Genomic DNA, 25,339 nt, shown 5'->3' with positions numbered 1-25,339 from the left:
CAAAAAATTGGGCTTGTATGATGGAAGCGGCAAATATGGGCTAGATTGGGACCCCATGTGAAAATGAAAAAATATTGTTGGTATATGTGTAGCGCATGGTTGCCGGCTGAGCATCGGTCTTAGATTAAATCCAAAAATTCAAGTATTGAATCATGGACTCATGGTCCTTATCTTCAATGAATTTCAGACAAATTTTATTCTACTTTTTATGGAGGAAGAGTCAAAGAATCCTCATGACAGGTTTCCAGTCGCAGCACTCAGAAACAAAAAGGGAATGTTTCGTAGAAACACTCAGCCAAACTTTAAAAATTCTGATTTTCACACTCTTAGCGCATATCTCAACCTCAATACGAAGATCCTTTAAACATAGAAAAACTAGAGAGGAGTTGTGGTTAATCAACATCAAAAAATAAAACGATGGGAAACACTTAAAATGAACTACTTATCACTTCAAAAATATGCTAGAGAAACGCAAAGGCTTAGCAGTGCCACAATAATGTGGAAACGGTCCCAAAAACAAGCTTCGACTAGTTTTGTCAAATTACTCCTTGTTAAAAATTTGAAATCCCCTTTTAAACACAGTTGTTCATATGGGAAGTTATAATCAAATGTATTTTCCCCTGATACATTAGCGAGCTCTTTTTCCCGCTAATTTATTTTAGAAGTGTTTTCTTTCAAATAAAAACAATAGCTTACCCTTTCTTTTTTGCTATTAGCAGCAAATCCGTAAACAAGAACAAATTTACTGTTGTTTTATTGATCTTTCTTCCAAATGTTAATTTGGTTTCAGCTCCTTCTTTCCAAGAGAAACGAAGAAATTCCCCTCGTTTCACCAACCATCTTGTAGATGATATCAGTGGTATTGCTTTGACTTCTTTAAATTCAAGTTGTCTTGATATTGAAAGCATTTCCTCATAGCGTTCCATTTTGCGGGCACCTTCATTACATTCTTGAACGATCTGAAGATATTAGAGAAATTAAACGAATAGGAAGACACTCAACAAATTCTTATTTCTAACAATATTTTACTCCAAAACGATTCAGGGAATGTTGAATTCAACATGTGAAATTCGGCAAACCGTAAGTCTACCACTTTTATAAAAAAAACTACCCTTTTTTGCACAAAACTGATGTTATCCACAGCACATTGATTTAGAATCTACTTTATCTGAAAAAAAAAATATAGCAATATATACTTATTCTTAAAAAGTCTTTTGAAATTTTGAAAATGAAAAATCTATTATTTCAAAACGCGTCATCATTGGGCACTTTTAACATAGTCACAATTATTATATTTCCAAAAATTTCCATTTCTACATCACAAGTCCCCATTTGAAAAGTTTTGACAGATAGTCGGTTGTTTGAGCTGGGGCAAGAATTTTAATCCTAACCAATCTTATCGATCAAAACGCAGTGGAATGTAGGTAAGCTATTTTGGAAATGCTGGTGTCCAATATTTTCGCGTTTTGAAACTTTATTTTCATTATATACTGTTTATTAACGTAAATAGTATATCTAAGCCAGGGTGGCCAACCCGCGGCACACGGGCCGCATGCGGCCCGCCGTAAACATATAAACGGATAACGTATTGCAGTACAGTGCAATAAGGAATTAAAACACGTGTTTGAAAATTCAGAATCAAAAATAGATTTCTTTTTTAACATTTACGTCACAAAAGAAAAATTATCCAATTACAGAAATTTGGCACAAAAAGTTGTCAGCACTTTTGGTTCAACTCACACCTGCGAGTAATTTTTTTTCTAAAATGAAATTGACCAAACACAAAAGACGCAAAAACATAACGGACGCTAACCTTAAACACCAATCACGATGTGCAAATAACCAAATTGAGATCGACTTACAAAAGTTAAGTGAAATTGGGAGAAACAAATATCACACTAATGAAATAAATATTTTCTGTGATTCTATTTTTTTATTTCGTTATTTTTTTTAGTATTATATATTTTTTACAATGTTTACTTAGTATCATTATTGTTATTTTATTATCTATGTTTATATGTTAAAATAATAGTAAACATAATCAATGAAAATTCATTATTTTTCAATTTTTTACTCCAAAAAATATCTATAATTGATCTAAATATAATACGAGTATATATAATTTTATATGCGGCCCGCAGAGTTATGATGGATTTCCAAAGTGGCCCGCAAGATAATTTGGGTTGGCCACCCCTGGTTTAAACAAATAATTTGTTAGTTTGCATATAATTCAAAGAAAAAAGAATCCTATTATAAACGTTATACTATCATCAGAAAAGTAAGCCGAACTACCATAACAACTGCTTCGGACTCTAATATATTTAATAATATTTAACATAGCTAATATAAAACTATTTCCAGAACACTGGAAACAGTTCTCTTCAATCTCATCCTGCTGACAGCTGAATTCTTTGGTCAATTTCAAAGAATTCTCAAAAGCTTTGATTTATTTTAAATAATCCTATTCCAGTCGAACAGTTCATGCCAATGGTCCAAGAATATCAAGAATGTTCTCATTTAATAGGAAGTTGAAAGTCCTGGTGTCACTTTTGGGTAGCAAAAGATATTGCACCATAGCAAGACGGCGTTTTCTGCAAATTTATGGCGCAAAACAACAATTTCGACACAAAGGGCCAAAAGGCCATTAACCGAAAAATTTTAGAGAATTTTTAAGCCATTATGGAGGGGGATCAGTGGATCTTTCCGTCTTCATTTTTCTGGGGGGGGGGCGAGGGGAGCCTGAAGTCTCAAAAGCAAATTTTTATTTTCAAATTTCCCAACTCCCAGTGAGTTTTCATTAATTTTGATTTCATTAATTTTAAAATTTATTAATTTTAATTTTGAGGGTTAACAACCTCAAATACGGGGATGATCTTGATGAAAATTAGAGAATGGAATTCAACGTGTTTAAGAACTCACCATAAAAAAAATATAAAATTTCTTACATTTAAAGAGAAGGAAGGTCGTACATGCGTTTTTTTTATTTACCTTGGGAGGACCGTAATGAACTGGCAATGGAGGAGGGCTTGAAAGAGGGCTCATTGGAACGACCATGTGTCGTAGTAAATCCTAAAAAAATTACAAGCAGTACTTACAAAATGAGCCATTATTACAGACAATTCATACTATAAAACTAATGGCTATACAGTATTGCATAGTTGTAGACTGTCAATCAGAGGGAATTGAGAATGGAATCCAAGTGGAATCAAGATTCTTTTATATGGAAATGGGCATATGATGTCCCACAGATCGTTTTAGGCCCACGTTTTCAAACTTCCTACGATATGTACTTCACATGATTACACATGTAACATCTGACCTCCTCTCGTCCGGAAGAATTTATCTATGGTTGCAAACAGAATGAAACGTTCAGTGTGGATGTTGGGAGGGGGGCAACACTTACTCTTTTATTGCAGAGAAAGTACTTTACCTGAAAAATTAAAGTTAATTTCGAAAGGCAAATACACTAAGTGAACTCTTTTTTCGAAGTATTTTCTGTAAAAGTTGCATTTTAACGTAAAAAGTCGGGTTTGAGGGGGAAGTAGTCCCTCTCATAATTCAAACTCTGGTACTAAAAAAAAGAGAAATTAAAAAAATATATAAAGAGTTTTGACATGAAAGTAAACAGCGACAGTAAGTCATAATAAACAGAAATTATTTCGCATATGATGTTGACTGCCTCCTACTCAACCCCCTAATTTTTACGCTAAAGTTTGGCTTTTTGCCGGCAATGCTTAAAAAAGAATGCTCAAACACAAGGTAATAGGAATGGGATAGAAAACGTTTTTCGCAATGCCTGAAAGAATTTAATGATGCGAATTTGCAAAAAAAAAAGATAAAAATACAAATTTCAGTTCAAACGTTTGAAAACGCTATTGGTACATAAAACACATGAAATTGCCAGTTAACTATATTTTCGCACACATAAATGCTTTCAGTAAAGCATTATACAACTTTCGGGTAAGAGGGGGGAGATTAGGGGACTTTGATTTGAAAAGACACATTTTTTTTATTTATTCTTAAAACGGTCCGTATTTTTAAGTTACAACTTAGCAATACAAGGAGAGCTTTATTTGGTGAAGAATCCCACTAAACAATATTTTTTCGATGAAATCTAGTCGGCAAAGTGCTTATTGGAAAAGTTGTTTGTTTGTAAAGCCCCTCGACTCGGCAATACCGACAAGTCATTATTTGGCAAATCTTAAGTATTACATTCTTAATTATTACATACATGCCTGCAAAAGATGGAAGGACATTCCACCGACCTACTCCCCAAAAACTCTTTTGGTCTCTAGACAATTACAAAATAAACATATTTAGGAAGCATAAAAAGACCATTTGATAAAAATAAGAGGACTAGGCTTGCCTTGTTTAAAGTTGCAAGGGCCATTTTACATGTTTCGAATTGTGGACAAGTAAAATCTATCCTCCGGTAGATAGCGTCAACTAGAAGAGGTAATCTTGTTATCCTTTGCATTGGTAACATTAGAAATGAGTGCATTGAAAGGTTCTGACATGCAGGACTTGACTCCAATCGTCGAAGTACCTCTGTGAACGCTACGTTGGATCCCCTAAAAATAAATATACACATCTTTTTTATGAAAATTAATGACTAAAGGAAAGTAATAAAGCTAAAAACAAGCTGAAAATGATAAAGACACCATCAAACAACCATTCTTCTGGCTTATTATTTTGTTAGTGTTAGGGGGCTTGGAATCCTGTGAGATTATCCATACCAAATCATCAGGCTTTCTCTTCAAATACCTAAATGTATGGTTCAACCTAAAACACTGTAGTACCCATCGAGATATAAAAATGAATATTATGGAGGCCAGATTTTGCAAAATTTTGCAGTTGAGGTTGACCATTAACACAGATTAATGCTATATATCTAAAATAGTATTTCTGTTAACAAATAGTGAAATGAATGAAACCAAACAGTGAGATTCTGTTCCTGGACTCATTTCCTTTTTCTATCTATATCGTAGCACCAATGCCTAGATCTTGTTTATGGTATCAATAAACAAAAAATTGTTCTAGACAATTTCTTTATCTACCAAGAAGCATGAAGCTTCTAAGCATGAAATTTTAACAGCTAAGGTATACCAACTGTGAGTGATATTATGAACTTTGAGCTACAGAATATGATTCGACTAGACTGTGAGCAAGGTAGCTTAGAAGTTTACGAATTGAAAGAAACCTGTAAATACACAAACTTTTGATATTAGCATATGATATGGCTACAAAAATCCCAAAACCGATTATTTAAATAAGAATATTAAGCATTCCACAGAAACTGTGTTTAAATAGTCTTTATTAATGCTTCCAAATGGATTAATTTAAAGCTGTAGATTCTTTCACAGAATATTTGAATATTCAAATCCCTAATTACTGTCAATACCCAACTATTTTTCCATTCACTAAGCACATAACTTTAATGGCAAAATCATTCTAAATGTGCAGCCATGAAAGGCTCCTTGGATCAGTGAAAATGCCGCCACTGATTCAAAAAACGGTTTCAACACATGCGGATGGTGCATGCATGTTGACATATACCACCCAAAAAAAGCAAACCCGCACATATTATTTTACTACATAGACAAATTGATAACTATATTTCGAGCAAATAAAATAAAATATTCAATAAACAAACTCAACAATCCCCACAAAGGCTCCATGGCCTTTTTGACTACATTCATTTTATTGAACCACTGGTCATCTTCACATAATAGGATATAATAAGCCTCGTAATTTTATTGTTTTTTTTTGAAGATCTTAGCCTCCCTTGTTTTTTTCCCTTTACGATTACCTCACGTCGACAGGGAGACTGAGGGCTATTGTTAGAAATAGATTACCTCGTGGTGGAACTTAGTGTCCGTCCCTGTCCCAGAATGGGTTACATTGTGTCTTAAGACCCGAAAGGCACATGGACACCATATTTTAGTACATCCTGTTGAGATGTAACAACCTATTCTAGTTGATGTCCCGATGACAAGAAATTAAGAACCTCCATCACCGCAGAGAAGTCGGATCAGGTTAAGACCCAAAAAGGTAAAAGTAGATCCCTAGCTCTTTCTTTCCCCAGGTTATATTAACATTTGTCAACCTTTTCTTATAGATCTTCTGATAAAAGGATTTATCGATCCTTTCCCCTTGATCACCAGATCAATTCGGGTGATCTCGAATATCTCATCTAGAATTCTGATTCAAAACAAAGAAACCAAATCTATCAATAGCCAGGGGACTTTTTCATGGGTAGGGGAATCACTGCGTTATATTTTCAAAAAGATCCATGACACAAGGTTTTATCTCTACATTTACAAGCTTTCTGTTCTTGTTGTTAAACTGAACTGAACTTTTCCAAAACTGACAAAACTAGTCCAAAAACGAAACTTTTAATGTGATTGATTTGTCAGTATCGCCGCTAGTTTCAATTATGAAGAGCTGAATCACATAAAAAATCTCTTCTGAGAGCGTAACTAGATGCTATCAGAAAAACATTCCACAAACAAATCATATTTAAAGTTAATAATTTTCACCTAATACTTCTAAAACATTTAAGAAGTATTGAAAAAGTAAATGCATTTTAGTATTTTCGCAATACCGTTATAGGCAATATATATGACTAGTTATAATCTTCAATTTTCTCAAATTCATGTAACATTAATGGGATTTTTAAACGTAAACAATTTCTAGGAGCTTTTACAACTTTTTTCTTTCTCTAGCTGCATATAAATTTGTTATTCAGTTTAGTCACAAGTTTCAAACACAAAATTTGGTATTGAATTTTGGTGAAAATTTGGAAGTATTTGATTTCATTTTTTTTTTTTAAAGTGCAATGGGTTGAAATGAGCCATGATCACCGCATAAATATATATGTACGAACAGTAGCGGAAAGCTTGTCCAAAAAGGACACACATCATGGCGCGCTGACTGGGAAATTCCCAATACTTCACAGCAATAGTTTCAGTTGCTTCTTGGCATTCAGTTAAATCCCAGCATATGTATTGCGCTACATATTTCTCCATTGCGCGTGCGCGTAGAGGCAGAGTCATGAAGAGAATTCTAGATTGATGTGTTTCTAAAACCTTTAATGGAGAGTGTAGAAGTACGCTACTGTTCGTATATACTTATGCTGTGGTCATGAAACTCATGTAAGTCTCATGATTGTTTAGGTTAGATGAACACTTCACTACATGCTCAGCAAATCGATAAAAGATACGTTTTTTAGATCGACTACGTTTAACTAACGACAAAAGAAAGAACATTCAAAATCTAATTGCAAAGCACGTCCAACAAAATGCCGAGTCACCGGAAAACTTCAAAATTGGCCACACACTTGATAGATGTTTGACAGGCCTTTCACTTTGCATGAAATTATAATAGGTCAACACCTTTAAAAACAAATGTAGCTTTTTAGAAATTAATCAATGTCTTTTGTTTTACTGATGAACTTGTGTGACTTTTGGATGACCTAAATTAGAAATCACATAGAAATTATACTTACTTTAGTTCTTTTAGAGTTCTTTCCTGATACAGTTGATGACTGCAATATTTAATATACACATCAAAATGCTTTTCAGCATGACTAAGAATTATATCACAGATATCACTAATAACTATGTTCTCCTGCCATCTTCTTTCTAAGTCTGCTAAAAACCGCTCTGAACATTGAAGAACTGAAAAGGAAGGTGAAATATTAAGTTTAAACGAATACTAGTTGATTATTTAAATGGCTAACAAGATATAACAGATAACTTTCATACAGTTAGACCCCCCCACCCCTATCAATGAAAAGATCATACTTACGAATAAAATTCTACTTGAAATTAAATAAATTATTAAATTAAATTAAATTTAATTAAGTTGCAATGACAGAATGTGTCAATGAACAATGACACAAACAGTCAAACAAACAGATTTAGAGAAGTTGAGTCGTCGAAACTGCAAAAAATGATATTAAAGGAACTCGTTGAAGACAATGAGAGGCATGAGTATAGATAGAATCAAGGAGAGAGCCGCTAGATTACCAGGAACCTATTGAAAAAAGTTCTTACATCTCACAACAATTACATTAAAGTCTATAATTTTAGTTCCCCTCTCATTCGCAAATCCGTTCTGCAAAAATAGGATCAACAAAAATTTTAGCCATAAACATCACGTAAAGTCTTCGTCATTCATCAAACATGATGCCATAACAAAACTGTTAAGACGATATTTGACAAAACTGGTTTATGACACATAATATATGACAAAACTGGACCAAGCAGCATGATCTGGCAGAATATTTATGATAGTAGCCTGCACTTTCTATTGCTTTTTGGCTTGAAAAAATTCTGGAGTTAAGTGATACAACAAATAATTGTGTTAGCAAACAAATTTTCATTTTTTCTGAAATAGGTGCTTTTGTTAAATAAAACCAAAAGAAAAATAAATGACTGGAGTTGTACTTTCCTATTCTTCGGTTTGAAAATAATACTTGGGAAGGGACAATACAATTCGACAAAACTATCCATTTCTATTTTCTATAGAAGTTAACTAGGGAGAGTTGCGACTGATCTAATCCTACTACAGAAGTTTGAGAAAAACAGTAAGCTTGTTAGATTTAAAATAAGTTACCCGGAAGAAGGTCAGAGAACAAGAGGTGTTTGTCTCGTTTTGAAAGAACAGACTGGGCAGAATCATAATTAAATTCAGGGCAGCTCATGAAATGTTTAACAAGGATATTCAGCGACCTCAGGTAGGATGCTTCTGATGTTATGACTTCAAACATCGCTTCCTGTTTTTTCTTTGCTTGAATAGACAATTGACCTGAAATAGAGATACATTGACATTTTTTCTGTGTTGTAGATTAGCAGACAGGCATAGAGAGTAATGTCTTTTTGCTAAATCGGCTTCTCACAAAGAAAGAGTATTATTTACGTTGTATAATGATTTGTGTGAAAAAAACCTTAATTTTGGGGGAACGCCAAAGCCCCACTTCCCTACCTGCCATGGGCTTGAAATTACCCTCTCAGATACCGACTTGGGCTGTAGATTCATTACTGAAATACCTATCACGTAATCTGTTTGAACTGGATGATAATAAATCGGTATTTTTGTGGGCAGAAAAAGGGGGAGTAGCAAGGTAAAAATAGACTACCTTTACTGGTTCTAGGTTAGGCCGTAGATCCATTGCTGAGAGTTTTATTCATGTAGCAGTACAACTTTTTAACTGGACGAAAAGCCGCACTCCTTTTCTTTTACAGATCAACAATTGAAGCTGGGATGCTTCACATAGTTATAGCTAAATGTCCACAGAACATTAGAGCTTCTCGCCTGGATCATTTTTCACTTTGATTCATAGCAACCCGCACCTAACATATGAACTACAGGTAAGGGTTTTTTCTACTCTGGCCATGAAAACAATGACAAGTGGGTTAATTTGCGCTTCTAAGCACTCATATCAATAACTGTCCAACAGGTTAATTGCAAAGCGCAGAAGTGCTTCAAATCTCTGTTTTTTACGTCTTAGTCTTGGTTTACTACAGTTTTTGTGAGTTTGCTTGCTTCTTAGTTTTTTCGTTACTTTTTATGGCATCGAACTGATCACTATGACGTTAGAATTCTTAATAACATCGGTCAGTTTTCAAAATCTACAGCTAGCAATTAGAAGGTAAAGCATGAAGTCTGACTCTTCATTTTCATCTGTTATGTATGTATTATGTTAGTCTTTGTCCTTTAAGGAAAGATAAACCAATCGTTTTCATTGTTGATTAGCAGAAAGAGCTTTCAGTCCAAAACCCTTTTCAGTTTTCCAAATTCCTTTTAAATTCTTTTTAGACCACTTTGCCTATAGTCAACGGACTATGACCAAAGATGTCTAAAATAAAGAATTCTACAGTGCCATTTTGTATTTTTTTTTTATCTGTTTACATATTTCCTGGATGTTCCTTTCTTGTTTAGTGTTGTTTGTAATTTGTTAGTTGATTAAAAGTTGCTGCCGCTCCAAGAATGCAAAACTACTCGTATATTTTCATGATATAGAAGATTGATTTTGTCTCTATTTTAATAATTTCTAATCCCATAGGACCCACGAACTTCGTTCAGTTATAAGAAGCATAAAGCGCCTAATTAATACATTTATAAACTGTCAAACAGATTTTAAAGTATTAAACGAATTAATTTTTAAAACTACGAAAATGACACGTAGGCAGGAGGAGGCAGTCTTTTGGTCTCACGCTCTCTGCGCAATATTAGAAAAAATTCCCTGATTTTTTCACATTTTCCTTATTATAAAGTTACAATGAGACTTCATATAACAGGACGTTAGGTCAGACTCCTACATTATTTTCAGCGAGTAACACAATTTTTCAGAAACACTGAAGAATTCCTGAACTTTCTAATATAATAGTTTGTTATGCATACTAGACAAATTTTAGGAAGCCCACAATTTGGGTAATTAAGACATCTGTTAATATGTTACTTTGTGACTCGGAAAATTCACAGTCCATTCCACTTTTCCAGGATTAAGATCATTCGATTCCCCATCATTTCTGACAAAAAAAAAAAATACGAATAAATGATAAAATTAGATAAGTCTGTTATGCTTTGTACAGCAGAATCTTAGTGAATAATACAATGATATCGTGCTTACTTAGTATTCCACTTTTTGTTATGGCTGGAAGTTGACACCACAAAGTTCGGCCACCATCGGCAGATGGTTCAGCTAACTCCATAGCAGACGGTTGTTTCCCACATTTTTCACCTTCACAAGATGTTGTCTTTTCAGTAATTTCTTCTACTGGATGAATTACTTCATAGTCATCTTCTTCGGAATCTTCTTCATCAAGAATAGTTCTCTAAAAGAAACCAAAGAAAAGCATGAAGTGCATATCTTTGACAACCGTGCTGTTTTCTCATGCTTTCCTTCAATGTCAAATTTTTGAAATAATTTAATAAAACCTTAACGCAGTTTTTCAAGCCGTGGCAAATAAATACTGTTGCTTTCTTTTTTTTGCGAATCTGTTAAATATTTATAAAGGACGTGACGAATTTTTACAAAATGTCTGCTTATTTGCTTTGATGTAATAAGAACTTACTTATTTGTATTGACATCTTTTTTGCGGGTTATTCAATTTCGGATCAACAGAAAGTTTTTTTTTTCTCCAGTTATTCTTCTCAAAAATGAACATTTTATTCCAATATGAGGCATATACGAGCAGATAATGGTATGCCTTTGGTGTCTTCAAGGAAATCGAAACATAGGTTTAAAAAAAAACAATTCGGAACAAAGAGTTAACCTAAGACATCTAAAGAAGGTACAAAATGATTTACCCTAATACCAAAAAATTATAAAATAGATCAGCTATATGTAGTAGCTCCAAAAAGCCAAACCTTCCACTCTCCTATCAATTTTGTAAGTGCTTAGTCAGTAAAACTTCGATGAAAAGAAAACTTAACGACGGCGTCAACTACCATGTTTTTATCTTTCTCAAACCATGAAAATCGATACAGAAAACAAAAAGCGAGATATTTTAGAGATTTTCAAGAATAGTCATGGCTTAACAGAGACATTGATGAGTCAAAATAAGCAAATATAGGACACCCAACCAGCAAGTTGAGACAAGTCTCTTTGCAGCTGAAACCATCGACAAGATTTATTATTTCTCTCGGCAGTCTAAACGGCGGTCAGCCATGGATGAATCTTTCAAAAGTATAACCATATCAAATTAATCAAGGCTAATAGGCTTCTTTGGTTTTTATCTACCAGTGATTCTATTTTTTATATATATTTTTTTTCCTTGTCAGTGGACAATTTTAGTAACTGAACAATCCTGATGATAACATCGCATTTTTCCCGTTGGAATGATTGCTTGAAAGTCCATTCAACAGCCTGAAAATCCAAAGCTGAAACGCCTTTTTCAGCACGTTGAAAAATCAGACTAGCTTAAGACAGTAAGTAAAAGCTAAAAAAAAAACTGACTTCCTTGTTAAGGGATTTTCATAAATATTTGACACTTTACTTAATGTTGTTATCGTTGAGGTCTTATGATATTTTTTCTTTTTTTTAGATTTCAATTTTTCAGCATTACCTTGTTTATTTCTAATTTTTACCATCACAGTGAATTTTTATTTTATTTTTCTGCGTTGAAATGTATTAATACGGTGAATTTCAATTATCCTTTTTTCTAGTACAGCACAATATTAGATATGCTTTTCCAAATTTTTCTGCATTACTATTTCAAAGAATAGTTTTGAAACTAGTGAAAAAATTACCACTATTTAAAAATAGTAGACAAGTGTTGCTGAAAGCACGGCGACAATTTATGTTACTTATTTATTTACGAAGCGTCCTTACTTACTCCTATTTTACGACGAACAGAATATATTTTCTATAATGAAATCAAAATCTTTATTGACATGTTTTGACCAAGATTAGAACTCTATTAATACAAATTGAAGCATTGCATGAAAGACTTACATCAAGGATGCCAGCCGTGTAGAACTGGTACAGTGGCTCTGAAGAAAATTGACTCTTTTTATAATCATCTTCGTCTTCGTAATCTGAAGAGCTTTCATGGTTATTACCATACTCTTCCGACCCTCTGGCTTTTAATTCTTCTTCAATAGAGACAGCTAGGTCATTTTCGTCAAATTCCGTTGTACCTGTACTTGGGACAGGAGGAGGGGAGTAATCAGGAGGGTCCTCGAAACAAAAATCTTTTAGCTCCGACTTGGTGCATGGATGCGGCAAGGCTGAGATACTCTCTTCTCTTACTGGAGGTGGTGGTGGCAAAACTTTAGAAATTTGTGATTCCTTGTTTTCTAATTTCTTCAAAACTGATATGCTTTTTTCAACCTCTTGAACTGTTACTTGGTAATTCCGATCATCTGAGTTTGTTTTTTGTACAGGATTCGTGGGAGGGGGAGGTGGTGCGATTTTTGGTCGGGCAACATCATAGGCCGATGATGGACGACGGCCTTTTTGTCCTATTGATGTTTTGGCAGAAAAGCCTGCACTTTTTGAAGAGTTGCTGCATAGACTCTTGTTGCTTCCATTGGATCGCTGACTATCGCTGTCCTCTTTGTTAAAAAACCTAGAAAAAATAATAATTTATGCCAAAAACTTCCTGTTTTATTAATCACCTTCCCGTTTTAGCAAACCATTACCACTATTTTCCCATTAACTCCATCAACGTACTTCGTGTTACAATCATTTGAAATGCCTGCAATCTTCTCTACTAATTTCGACCAATGCAACACTGCCATTTTTTTCCATAATCATCTGGACAAACTGTGACGTCCTGATTCACTTCTTCTTAAAGATTCGAATCTTTTTATCGGCCTTTTAATTAAGCGTGTGTGCTTGTTTGGATGAGCACCCTGGTCTTTCCTGAGAGATTTTCGATAAGACAGGGACTATACAAAAAAGATTTCTGAGAATAATGTCTAACGCCTGTAGAGTTCCTTATCTATACCTTAGCAAGAGAACTAAACTCGGAACTGCTGAGAATGAAAGAGCCGATCAATGACTTCTTATAACAACAAATGTACTTTAAAATGTTTTAAGCGGAACTTAATTCTGAAAAATGATTGTTTCTTATGGCCTCGACTTCTCCCTCCAGCATTTAAAGCGATTCTTAGGTTCTCGCCACTTTCTTATTCTACCCTGAGGTGAGCTGACAAAAGTTTCAGGGGGTCTGATGGCTCCTGGACCCTTAAAGAGGAAAGCAGAATATCATGCATGTACCTTCCCTTGAAGTTTAAGTTAATTATAGCCGCCCCGCAGCTATCTAAGTTTCCATGTATCCTTGTATTGTTCACGCTTTCTTTCTATCACGAAAAATAAACGTAGGTAACTACAAATTTAGATTTTTAAGGAAAGAGAGATATGATAAATAATTTTTAAAAACCAATGTTTATTTTAAACAATGAGCAATCTTTGTGCAATCCCAGGGGCAATGCACCCCCCCCCCTGCTGATGACCATGTATTGATAAATGCATACATTCAAACAAAGAGAATATTGCTTGTGCATATACAATCGTAGTAATGTTGCTTGTTTTTAGACACATTTATCTTTTTTTACTATGAATATAATAAGTAATTATAAGCTAGCATAAAAAATGCCCAAGAAGCAGAGAAAACAAACTAACAACTATCAAACCAGTCTTTCAACGCTCAAGATGCAACAAGCAATATTTTTCTGAAAATAAAAGAAAGCAAATAGACCATATGGCATATGAATCTTTAATAATATGGTTAACCTGTCGGACTTAATAAATCGAAAAGAAAACTCTATTATGTTATAAAAGGATCGCAGTATATTAGTTAATACTGATAAATTAGTTATGACAAGAACAGTGACAGTTAAACTGAATAAGAGCACATAAAAAAAGATGTTACCGTTATCAAAGCATTACACGCACAAGATAGAGCAGATACGTTGCCGGCGTCAAGGACAGTTTACACTTTCCTCTTTTCATTGAGTGCCCCATCTGATTGTGACAGGTTTCAAGGGTGGAAATTTAGTATTTCAGACACAAGGTCAAAAATTTTAGTTACAATTTTAGGATTGTGATTGTATTATTCGGAGATAAGAATCCAAAGTAATTGGTTATAAAGTCAGTTAAATTTTAGGTTCAATGTTAATATGCGATGCAAATTTCATCGTGTGTTAGGTACGCCTAGAGCTGTTTCCAAACTGTTTGTTGAAACGAACTGTAAGTAGGGAGCGAATCGTGCTAATACTAACCAAAATTTAAAAAAAAGGAGTTTCGATAATAGGTTTCTATGTATCTCCCCCTTTAAATCAATCCCGTTCGATTCAACCCTTGTTCAACACAACCTCCATTCAACTCAACCCCCGTTTAACTCATCCCCCATTCAACTCAACCCCTGTGCAATTCTACCCTCATTTAACTTGATCAGATTTAATTCAACCCCAATACAACAGCTCCCGTTTTACTCAAACACATTTATCTTAACCCCCATGCCTTCATTCCAAGTTCAATTAAACCCCTCCAACAGGTTAGGCTAGTCAAGTTGGGTCCACAAACAGTTTGATAAACAGTTCTATGCGTGGCTAAGACACGAGGAAGTTCGTACAACATGCTAACATTTAAAGAAAAAAAATGTCAATAAATTAAAAGTAGTACTATTAGATTCTTTATTTTATGTTTTTTTTCGAATATAATGATTGCTTTTCTAATAATGCCCCCCCCCCTGATGATCCCAGATAAAGCCCCAGGATATATATATATATATATATATATATATATATATATATATATATATTTTTTATATATATATATATATATATATATATATATATATATATATATATATATATATATATATATATATATATATATATATATATATATATATATATATATATATATATATATATATATATATATATATATATATATATATATATATATATATATATATATATATATATATATATATATATATATAGTATTGGTGCATTATACGGACACTTATATATACTGCTAAAGAAGTCAAGCTTGGTTAATACTAATGAAATAAAATAGGATGAATATATAATAGTTTATAAACAAATTTGGGCTATATATTTGCACACTAGGGGGGGGGGGTAAAGCATACCATATACTAAATACGTAACCTAACCAGAGATATATATACCCGGTTATAATGGGTTTATGAACAAAATTATAAGAATTATACAAATTGCAAATCCCAAATTGTAATTTTAACATTCATATAACCCGTTCCACTCAATTCCACTCTAACAACTGTTTAGTTGGTATCTGTCCCGGTAGGCTATATGTAGAATCTCCTGTTTGACATTCCATATACAGTGTATAAAAGTGTCCGTTTCATGCACTAGTACCATATATATATATATATATATATATATATATATATATATATATATATATATATATATATATATATATATATATATATATATATATATATATATATATATATATATATATATATATATATATATATATATATATATATATATAATATGACAATTCCACTTCATAATGGCAGAATTTTTATGTTGATCAGATTATCATGTTACCTTCCATTGTTATCCACCTGAAATCTTTCGATGAAAGGTTTTCACCGCATCAAGAATGTGTGAAAACCAGTCAATAAAGAAGATATGACGCATCACGAGATGCAAAACAGCGGGATATCTGGGACCATCAGGGGAGGACCCACAGTCAGGAAACGACCATGATACCGTGATATTTGGTAAGAGAAAAAAACTTAATGAAACAAAAAACTTAACGGTACTAATTTATTTTATTGTCATGTTTCTACTAGGTGTATTCAACCAAAGAAAAAAAAAAATTAACGAATGGGGTTGTGTTGAATGGGAGTTGGGCTGCATGGGGATTGAGCTACAAGAGATTGAACTGAACGGATGTTGAGTGAAGTGGAGGTTGAGGTAAATGGGGCTGACTTCGACTGCGGTTGAGTTGGATGGGGATTGATTTAAACGGGATTTAAGTTGAACGAGGGTTGATTTGAACGGGGTCGAGTTAAACGGACATTGAGTTACACGCTCACTTTAATAACAACACATAAATCAAAAGAATTAGCTTTTTTATGGTGATTAAAAAAGAACAGCTTTTCAACTGAAATTAAGGAGCAACATTACAACTTAAAACAGACAAAAATAACTCCCTGCATGAAAGGGGCTGCCCCTCCTCTATCCCACAGTCATTACACGAAAGTTTATTGGTGCTTTTAAATATCTTCTTATTCTGTTCCACGACCCTTGTGTTTCGGAGTCGTTCTTAAGGAATTGGGACAAAAAGTAAAACGTTAGCGTAAAGAGCAAGAGGTTAAGGAGGAGGAAACACTCAAACACGAGATAATTTCCGTTATTTTTAAGTTGCAATGTAGCTCATTACTTTTAGCTTAAAAAAAGTTGTTATATTTATTTAATTTCTTATGTTTTTTCAAATCATGGCCACACCTAACTAAGATATGATGTGGGATACCGACCCCATGAAACCCCAATTACTTGGTAATAAAATGTATATATTAACTACAGTAGACTGTTTTTTTTTTTTTTTTTTTTTTTTGCTTCGCTCATGTCACAATGCGTAAGTAACTGATTTTCCTGTCACTTGTCTTCACGCAGCATTCTGTGTCTTTGTAGAAGGCTTCAATGATTCGTACGAGTTTATCAAGAATACCGTAGTATTGGAGAACCTTCTAAAGCGTTTGGCGATCTGCCAAGTCGAAAGCTTTCTCGAAGTCTATGAAGACAAGGTACAGCTGAATATTTGAACGAGAGTGCTTTTTTTCCAATCTTTAGGGATTCCTTCTGTTCTTCAAATTATAAAGAAAAACGTCATTCACACAGTTATGCATGCAGCTACTGAGCATTTTATCATTCCAGCCATAATCTGGTCTTCCTCAGGGAGCTTTCTAGACTTCAGCTTCTTAGCCACCTTTAGTATCTCCTCACCAGAAGGTGCTTGGCTATCGGTGGCTAGGCTTATAAAGGGCGTGTCTGGTATATCTGGAGGATCAGCAAATGGTGGTCTGTTTAATAGTTTTTCGAAACGCGACGATAGGCATTAATTTTCATCATTTTTGAATTACATAGAATTAAAAGGAAAATTTTGACAAAAAAGCCTGCTTTGAAATACAAAAATTAAATTGAAAGTCACAAATTTAACTAGTCTAATAAATACTCCTTTTCTATCCTGTAAACTTGATTAGTTTTGTATGGTTTTCTTCTTTTTTTTACTTTTTTTTGTATTTTGAAAAATAAATATGAATTTATCATACCCATTAAAGCACAATTGTCATTCTGGTTTTTAGAGGGTTTAGGGGAATGGTAACCCCACTGTTATTTGTGGCAATTTTGCGTTTGCTTTAGATTTGAATTGGTTACACATTTTCATCTATGAGTTTTAAGCTGGAATGAGTTTTAATATGACTTCAAATCTTCTTCTTTGAGGTTTTAATATCAGTCTACTTTTCTGTCGAAAACTTTTTTTTTATTAATTGACAGCGTTAAGGTAGCTGTTGGCAGTGCCGAACCTTACTTCCATTTATTGATTTTGATTATCTAAAGAATTTTTAGGGTTCTTCCCCTGTACATCATTGTATCTATTTATTTTCTGTGGTAACGAGTCTTTTGATTCTTCTGTATAGTTTAAATATAAAAAAACAAGTTTTTTTTAACTGAAAGTAAGGAGCGACATTAAAACTTAAAACGAACAGAAATTATTCCGTATATGAAAGGGGCTGTCCCCTCCTCAATACCTCGCTCTTTACGCTAACGTTTTTTATTGTTTTAAAAAATAAAGCTATGTGACAGATTCAAACTTTATCGTAAAGATCAAGGTACTGAGGAGGGAGCAGCCCCTTTCATTTACGGAATAATGTCTTTTCGTTTTATGTTTTAATGTCGCTCCTTACTTTCAGTTAAAAAAATTTGTTTTTTTACTTAATTTCTGAACGCTTTTGAATTAATGCAGCTTTGATTTTGTATCACCGTAAATGAATAATTAAAAAAATTCGCATATTAATTTTTCTTTTTTCGCTAAATGGCTTTCTCGAAATTTTGTTCTGAAGTAACTTACGAACTAACTTACGTAACGAACTTCTATATTCGTATGTTTTATTACGTATATTAGAGAGTTTGCCCCCTAGTCGATACCTTGCTCTTTACGCTAAAGTTCGAATCCCAAACCCCTGAATCACAAAGGCCGGTTAATTAGAATAGATAGCTCTTTTAAAAGAGCAGCCGATACTTTAGTGATCCCTGAAATAAACCTTGAACCACTTTCCCAGTCATATAATCAAAAACTTGATCAACACCTTAGGTCTCAAAGGGTGTCTGCAAGAAATGCAATAATTAAAATCTGAAATTAGATGACATAGTTCTCCAACTTATTTAATTGCTGGTTCGTTTTGTTTTTGAGTGAATGATTTGTTTTCCTTTCTTTTATTTCTCAGTTGTTCGCTAGTATCCGTCGATGGCAGTTCACAATTTTTTTGATTTTGTGCAAATCGCGGATATTGGCGTAACTCGCTTTTATGGTTGTTAGGTATTTGGTTTTAATTCTTATAATTTTTGGCTTCTATTGAGTTTTATTCATCTTTTAAGTTTTTGGTTCTTTTCACATTGACTTTCCACGTTTGTTTGTTTTTTTTCTTCGGCACGTTCCTTGGATAAATTATTTCTTTTCACGCTGAAGAAGAGAGGCGTTTGTCCCCTTGAGATATTCGATTTGTTGTGGTTTTTCAGTATTTTCATTTGGCCTTCAAAAACACCATTTTTGATCTTTTTTCTTTCTTTATGTTATGTCAGGCCAATATGGTTTAAGAAATTATCTTTATATATATATATATATATATATATATATATATATATATATATATATATATATATATATATATATATATTATTTATATATATATATTGCTATGGGGGGAATTGGCTATGGGGCAGGGGGGTCAACTGTCCCTTCCAGACCTCAGTTCTAGCTTGCCCCCCAGCTTAAATTTAGTTTCTTCCAAAATCTTGTGAAAATTAAGATAAACCTGCATAATTCAAGCATCAACAAAGACGGATCAGTTTTTTTAGTACATGTTTACCTTTATAGTATAATAAAGTATCTTTATAGTACTTTTATAGTAATAAATAGTACTATAGTACTAAATAGTATAGTACTTATAGTACATTTATGGTACCAAATGGCTTATTTTTTAGTTTTTACTGTCACGTTCACTTGATTTGGGAAAATTGGCTCCAACTCCCCCCCCCCACCACGAAATTACGAAAATTACGAAATTACATCACTGTTTAAAGGGAATTAAAACCTACACCTTCTTTAAAATTGAGCTAATAATTGAAAATATAATGTTTTTATAAGGTCATTGTCGTGACCAGAAAAAGAGAAAATAATTGAAAAAATAATGTTGAGTTGTCAATCCTACAAAGGCATGAACAAGAATTGTAGAAAACCAACACGAGAACCTAGGAAGAAGAGGGTCTATGTAGTCGAGAAAATGAGGAAACAGCTGAAAAACAAACAGCATCTTTATTTGTTGGCAGTATTAAACAAACCTGCTTCAATGCGGGCAAGCCCTTGAATGGTTTTTACAATGTCAAGGAAAAACGAACATAATCAACAAGTGAATAATTGATGACAGGTCGATTATAAAGAACAAAGGCTGAAGACATAGAAAATTGAAATACTGTAGCACCAAGAAATGCAGAATTTTTTTTTAGCAGAAAACAATAAAGAATTAGAAAAAGAACAATGGAACTAGCATTAAAACTAAGTTAATGGATGTATTTTAATGGCTATTGGATTACAGCTTCGGGTTGCAGTGAAGTAAGTGAATCTGGCGTCAAAAAAAGAACATTCTTTTAAGTAATTTACTTTTTTTCTTCTTTTTTTCTGATCCCAATTTTATATTATTACTAAAATATCACTGTTCTAAGAATTTTAAGTTAAGCAAACATGTTCTTTTATAAGTAAATGTACAAGACACATATTTTTTTTAAACTACCGATATTGACAAAAATACAACTAGAATATGATGCTTCGATGTAATAAATTGTCTGGGTATTGCTCTTCTAATCCTTCTTTTATTTCTCTTGTATTACAAATTAGTTATTTCTTTTTCTACATTACCTAAAATTGGGAAAAACACTTAAAAAATTACATTGCGTTTATGATAAGCTCCAGTACATGGGATAAACGGTTTCCCAACCTGTACAAACAGTTGTTTGGCTGCAAAAACTTCACGGTTGACCTTGTTTTTCTGAAGTAGAAGTCTATCTGAGGGTTTTCTTCCTCATTTTGTAACCTAATATAAACTAATATTCTAGGGTCTATCATTACATTCTATTATGCATGGCAGTCTGATTTCAAATCTTCTGCCTTTACACTGTGGGACAATTTTCCAGAAGAAGCCCCTTTGGAAATCATTTAGCAACTGACAAAAAATCCCTAGGGCCCAGTCTTAGATTTCAACGGCCCCAAGGTGGGCGGCTTATAACTAAAGAAAAAACGCTTTAGAAAACAAAATTTCTTATGGAATGTTTTTCTCATTGTCAAAATTCCTTGCAGGCGACATAAAAACCATTTAGCGTTAATGCCAACTTGAAAGACATGATAAGGAAATGTGATTTGATAAGAGAAAAAGCAAAATTAATATAAAAGATAGAAGAAGTAGCATTTAATGAAAGACATCCAAATGTTCTGAAACCATGGCGTAAATACAGCGTCGTTTTTCTGTTATAATGGGCCATCTTGCAATCATTATATAGGCTTTCGGGAAATTAGGAAATTGCAATTTTCGACCTATATGAGATTAATTTCTCTTTCGCAGCATTGGTAGTTTTACTGAAAGCGAAAGAACTGTACTTTGGCTTACAAGATCTGTTAATTGGCTACTTAATGTAAGTATTGCATCCATTATCGGAAAATTAATTTAGCCTTAAACAGTAGACAACAATAACTTTAATTAAAAACAAAACAATGCGCTATTAAGAGTCAGATTTCAGAAGGCAAAGTGCATTGCAATGAAGAATGAACAACCAATCGTTATCAAACAATTTTTGGTAACGATCTGTATGCAAAGAGCGACGCTTGTTAATAGTGAATTAAACTCTAAGAAAGAGTTTTAATTGCAATATGTATGTTAAAGTAATTTGTTTTTCATGCTGATTCTAGATATCCAAAATTATTCATTTTAAATTTACTCGTCAAAAGTTATTACCATAAAAAGATTGCATAATATTAGAAATAAGGGGAAAACAACCCCGAAAAAGGGGAACCATCTTCATGAAAATTACGCCATGAAACTCAAAATGTCGGACAACCGTAGGATAGAGATTTGAATTTCTCCTAAAAAATTGGTCATATATACGTGTTTGTCTCATGTAATTAATTTTTTTAAACAAAAAAAAAAATTCAAAGAATAGCAAAGAGGGATATTAAAGCCTAAAAAAAAGTCATATAATGAGCCAAAGATAAATCGGACGAAAACTACACTGAATGAACAAATGAAACCTAAAACGAGCAAAAATTAAAACGAATCATCAAATCACACTAAAAAGAACAGAAATTACCACATTTAAAGCAGGTCTACTGTCCCCTTAAAGCCTCTAAGAGTTAGAGCGTTATTTACGCTTTACTGAAAACGATTTGTATTTTGAACAGCGAGTTGTCAACAAAAACAGCGAAAAAAAAGAAAATCACAATCCTTTGAAGGGACTACAAATAAGAGCTAAACAAATCAGATCAAGGTTACTACCTCCTTAAACACACAAAAAGACCAGTTTCATCCGGGATTTGGTGGAAAATGTATGTATTTCGAACAGTATGTTTTTTATTTCTTAAAAAATCAAGAAAAAGAGAAGAAAATTGCAATACTAATCGGGGTTACAGGAAAGGAAAAAAACATTACTTAGATTAATTATACGTGATTTCCAATATAACTCTACCATTTAAATAGGATACTTTGTGTCAAAACTTTTCCTTTTGATTAGTTTAATTTAAAATTATACGAAATGAATGTCTAAATAAAAGTTTTGAAACAAAGAAATGTAATTTTGAAGATGTTTGTTTAGTAAATTGGGAGTTATCTTTAATAGTAAAAGCAATATTCCGAAATTACCAGTCAATAAACAATTGATCAATTGATTTTATATACATTTATATAATTGATTTTATTTCCTCCTCCGGTGTAAGCAACTATCTCATTTAAGGGGATTAATTATCCAGGAGGGGGAAGATGGGCTGCATTGTGAGTTAATGAGGTCTAGGACTCCCCGTTATATTGTGGCAGTAGGAAATTTTGTATTGATGGGAAGGATGTCAAATGAAGTGTAATTTTTCTTTAGTATTTGTCTTTTTGTATATGGCTTTAATTGGCTTTGAAATACAGATTATTTTTATACATTTGAAAGGAATGTATTTCAAAGGAAGAAAATATTTATGAAAATTTACTGCATAGGACTAATGAAACTTGACTGATTACTTCATTTAAAATGATACATAAAAGAAAGAATTCCTAGAAGTTTGCCTAGCATTTTTTTGCATTCAAGGATATGATCATTAAAAAAAACTGCTTAAGACGCATTTAATTTACAGTAAAGTAGAAATGACACTGGTCTTTAAAGGGCTTAAGGGAGTGGTAGCGCCACTTTTTTTGTGGTATTTCCCTATTTTCAGGAAACCAAAATTTGTTTTGGAGTTTTTCTTGTGCATCACGATTCCCTTGGCCCAATGACACTTAAGGATACAAGTTTCAGGCAGACAGAAAAGAAAAGTTTTTGGCCCTTTTCTGGCCCCATTAACGGCAACATTGTTGTACGTTAAGGCTCTCTTGGCCTAGGGATTTACATATGCAAACTGACCAGAGACAACGAAATGTTCGTCCATTTTAAATCCCCTAACATCCTCCCCCTGCCAAGAAAATATGTGATACACTTGGCCCAGGGTACAATCATCGAAAGTTTCAAGCCGATTGAATTGCAAAGACAAAACACGCCTGCCTTTTTTCCTGTATAAAATTTATTTATTGTCAATAGGCAATATGTAATATACATTGCCCTTGCTCCTAGGGCTGTATGGGTCCGTGTTATCACTGGAGGCAAACTTATGGGAAGTTTCGACTATTCTGGACAAAAACTAAAGGAAAATCTTGATCTGGTACCATGGGAAGTGCCGAAGGATTAAAAAATGCACAGGAGATAGTGGGTTACCCTCAGATCCCTTTTGACCCTAAAAAGGGCACTAAAACTTTCCATTTTCAGTTAAATGATACCAGTCCAAATATATGCGGCAACCGCTCCTATAGGCTACACAGAGTTTTTGTGAAAAAAAAATCATCAGAGGCACTTCATTCAAGTCGACGCTAGTGCATTGACTCTGTTTATGTCCCCTGAAAAATGATAATGCTTACTTATTTGCATTTAGTCTAAACCAGTGGTTCCCAACCGATTTTGGGCCATGCCCAACTTAAGCATTTCTAAGTCCTGATGCCCCTCTCATTATATTTAAATTTTGTTATTGAAAATTTTACATATATTCATCTGAAGGACGCTTAAAAGGTCACTAACTTTTTATCTTTTTGGGGGTCGTCCTCTAGGCATTATTTATGTCTATTTTATGAAAAATAGTGTCTGAATACAACACCCTTTACACAATATATGACGCCCTTGCAATACTATCATGCATCTTTTTTCTATCTTTGAATGCATATGAATGTGAAGTCAATCGCATGAAAAACATTTTTTTCAAAATAATGGAGCTAATGCATAGTCGACAGGTAGGTTCACGTCCTGCCCGTGACCCACCAACATGGTGTCAGGCCCCACCGGTGGGGCCTGTGCCCCATGTTGGGAATCACGGCTCTAAACAGTTCAAATGTTTTGAAAGGTAGTTAGTAAATGAGACACTTGCAATTACCGATTGAATCTAAGAAAGATTAAATTACGCATGCGCTGAACTTTAGCGTAAAGAGAGGCGGGTCGAGAGGGTTGACAGCTTCCCTCATATAGAAGATACTTCGGTACTATTGCATTATGCGGGCCTTTCGGGTTAACCGCTATAGAGTAGGCAATGATAGCGTGGTTTTCATTGCGTATACGATATTAAACTGTGGTTTTTTGGGGTTTAAGGGGGAGGGGAAGGTACCTAGGTTAGGTGACGTATTTAATATATGCTATGCTTTACCCCCTAAACCCCCCCACCCCTAAAATTCAAATATATAGCCCAAATTTGTTTCTAAACTATTATATATTCATCCTTTTTTATTTTATTTCATTAGCATTAACCAAACTTTACTTTTTAGGAAGGCCCGCATAATGCAAGAGTACCGATAGTTCATGCTCGTTCGAAATTCCAATGCGGCTCTCTACTTTCATTTGAATTATTTTTTTAACTTAACATATAGGTGGGCCAGAATTCAAAAGTAAAACTTATCTGAAAGACAAAGCAATGATATACGACAAAAATAGAGAATGTCGTAATTTTTTTTTTAACCAAATTTAAAATCAAGGAAGAAAAATGGCAAAACGGAGAAGAATATAGCTACTTACCCTGAATCGTTCTTATCAATATCCTCAGTAACCGATAGATAGAAAGTTGATTTCAATGTATCTTTCTTTTCACTTTTCTTTTTAAAATTTGAAAACTTCCACGTTCCTTTTTTCTGGTCATCGCCAGCTTTTGAAATATCAGCAACACATGACTCACTGCTATTCAAATCAGTACTAACTCTTTGCCTGTCAGTCAATCCTTCGGGGTCCATATTTAAGTTTCCTACAAAAGTTTCAATTACAAAAAAACGTTGAAATACCCTGT

At 33.5% G+C, this 25,339-nt stretch overlaps 1 protein-coding gene across 1 annotated transcript in view; it reads right to left on the bottom strand.

The window, feature by feature from the left end:
• LOC148949351 (uncharacterized) overlaps nt 1-25,339 on the bottom strand; it is a 157,279-nt gene that overhangs the window by 4,440 nt on the left and 127,500 nt on the right. The window contains exons 8-14 of the mRNA XM_089092681.1: nt 25,075-25,297; nt 12,464-13,079; nt 10,637-10,841; nt 8,620-8,811; nt 7,508-7,679; nt 4,367-4,571; nt 697-959 (exon numbers count right to left, since the gene is read on the bottom strand). Coding sequence (XP_088948807.1) covers nt 697-959; nt 4,367-4,571; nt 7,508-7,679; nt 8,620-8,811; nt 10,637-10,841; nt 12,464-13,079; nt 25,075-25,297 — 1,876 coding nt within the window. The remainder of the gene's footprint in view (nt 1-696; nt 960-4,366; nt 4,572-7,507; nt 7,680-8,619; nt 8,812-10,636; nt 10,842-12,463; nt 13,080-25,074; nt 25,298-25,339) is intronic.

Source organism: Artemia sp. Qi Xiang Cuo, chromosome 8 (genome assembly GCF_049724085.1).
Source record: "Artemia sp. Qi Xiang Cuo chromosome 8, ASM4972408v1, whole genome shotgun sequence".
NCBI classification, from domain to species: Eukaryota; Metazoa; Arthropoda; class Branchiopoda; order Anostraca; family Artemiidae; genus Artemia; species Artemia sp. Qi Xiang Cuo.
This window is presented reverse-complemented; position numbering and strand designations above follow the sequence as displayed.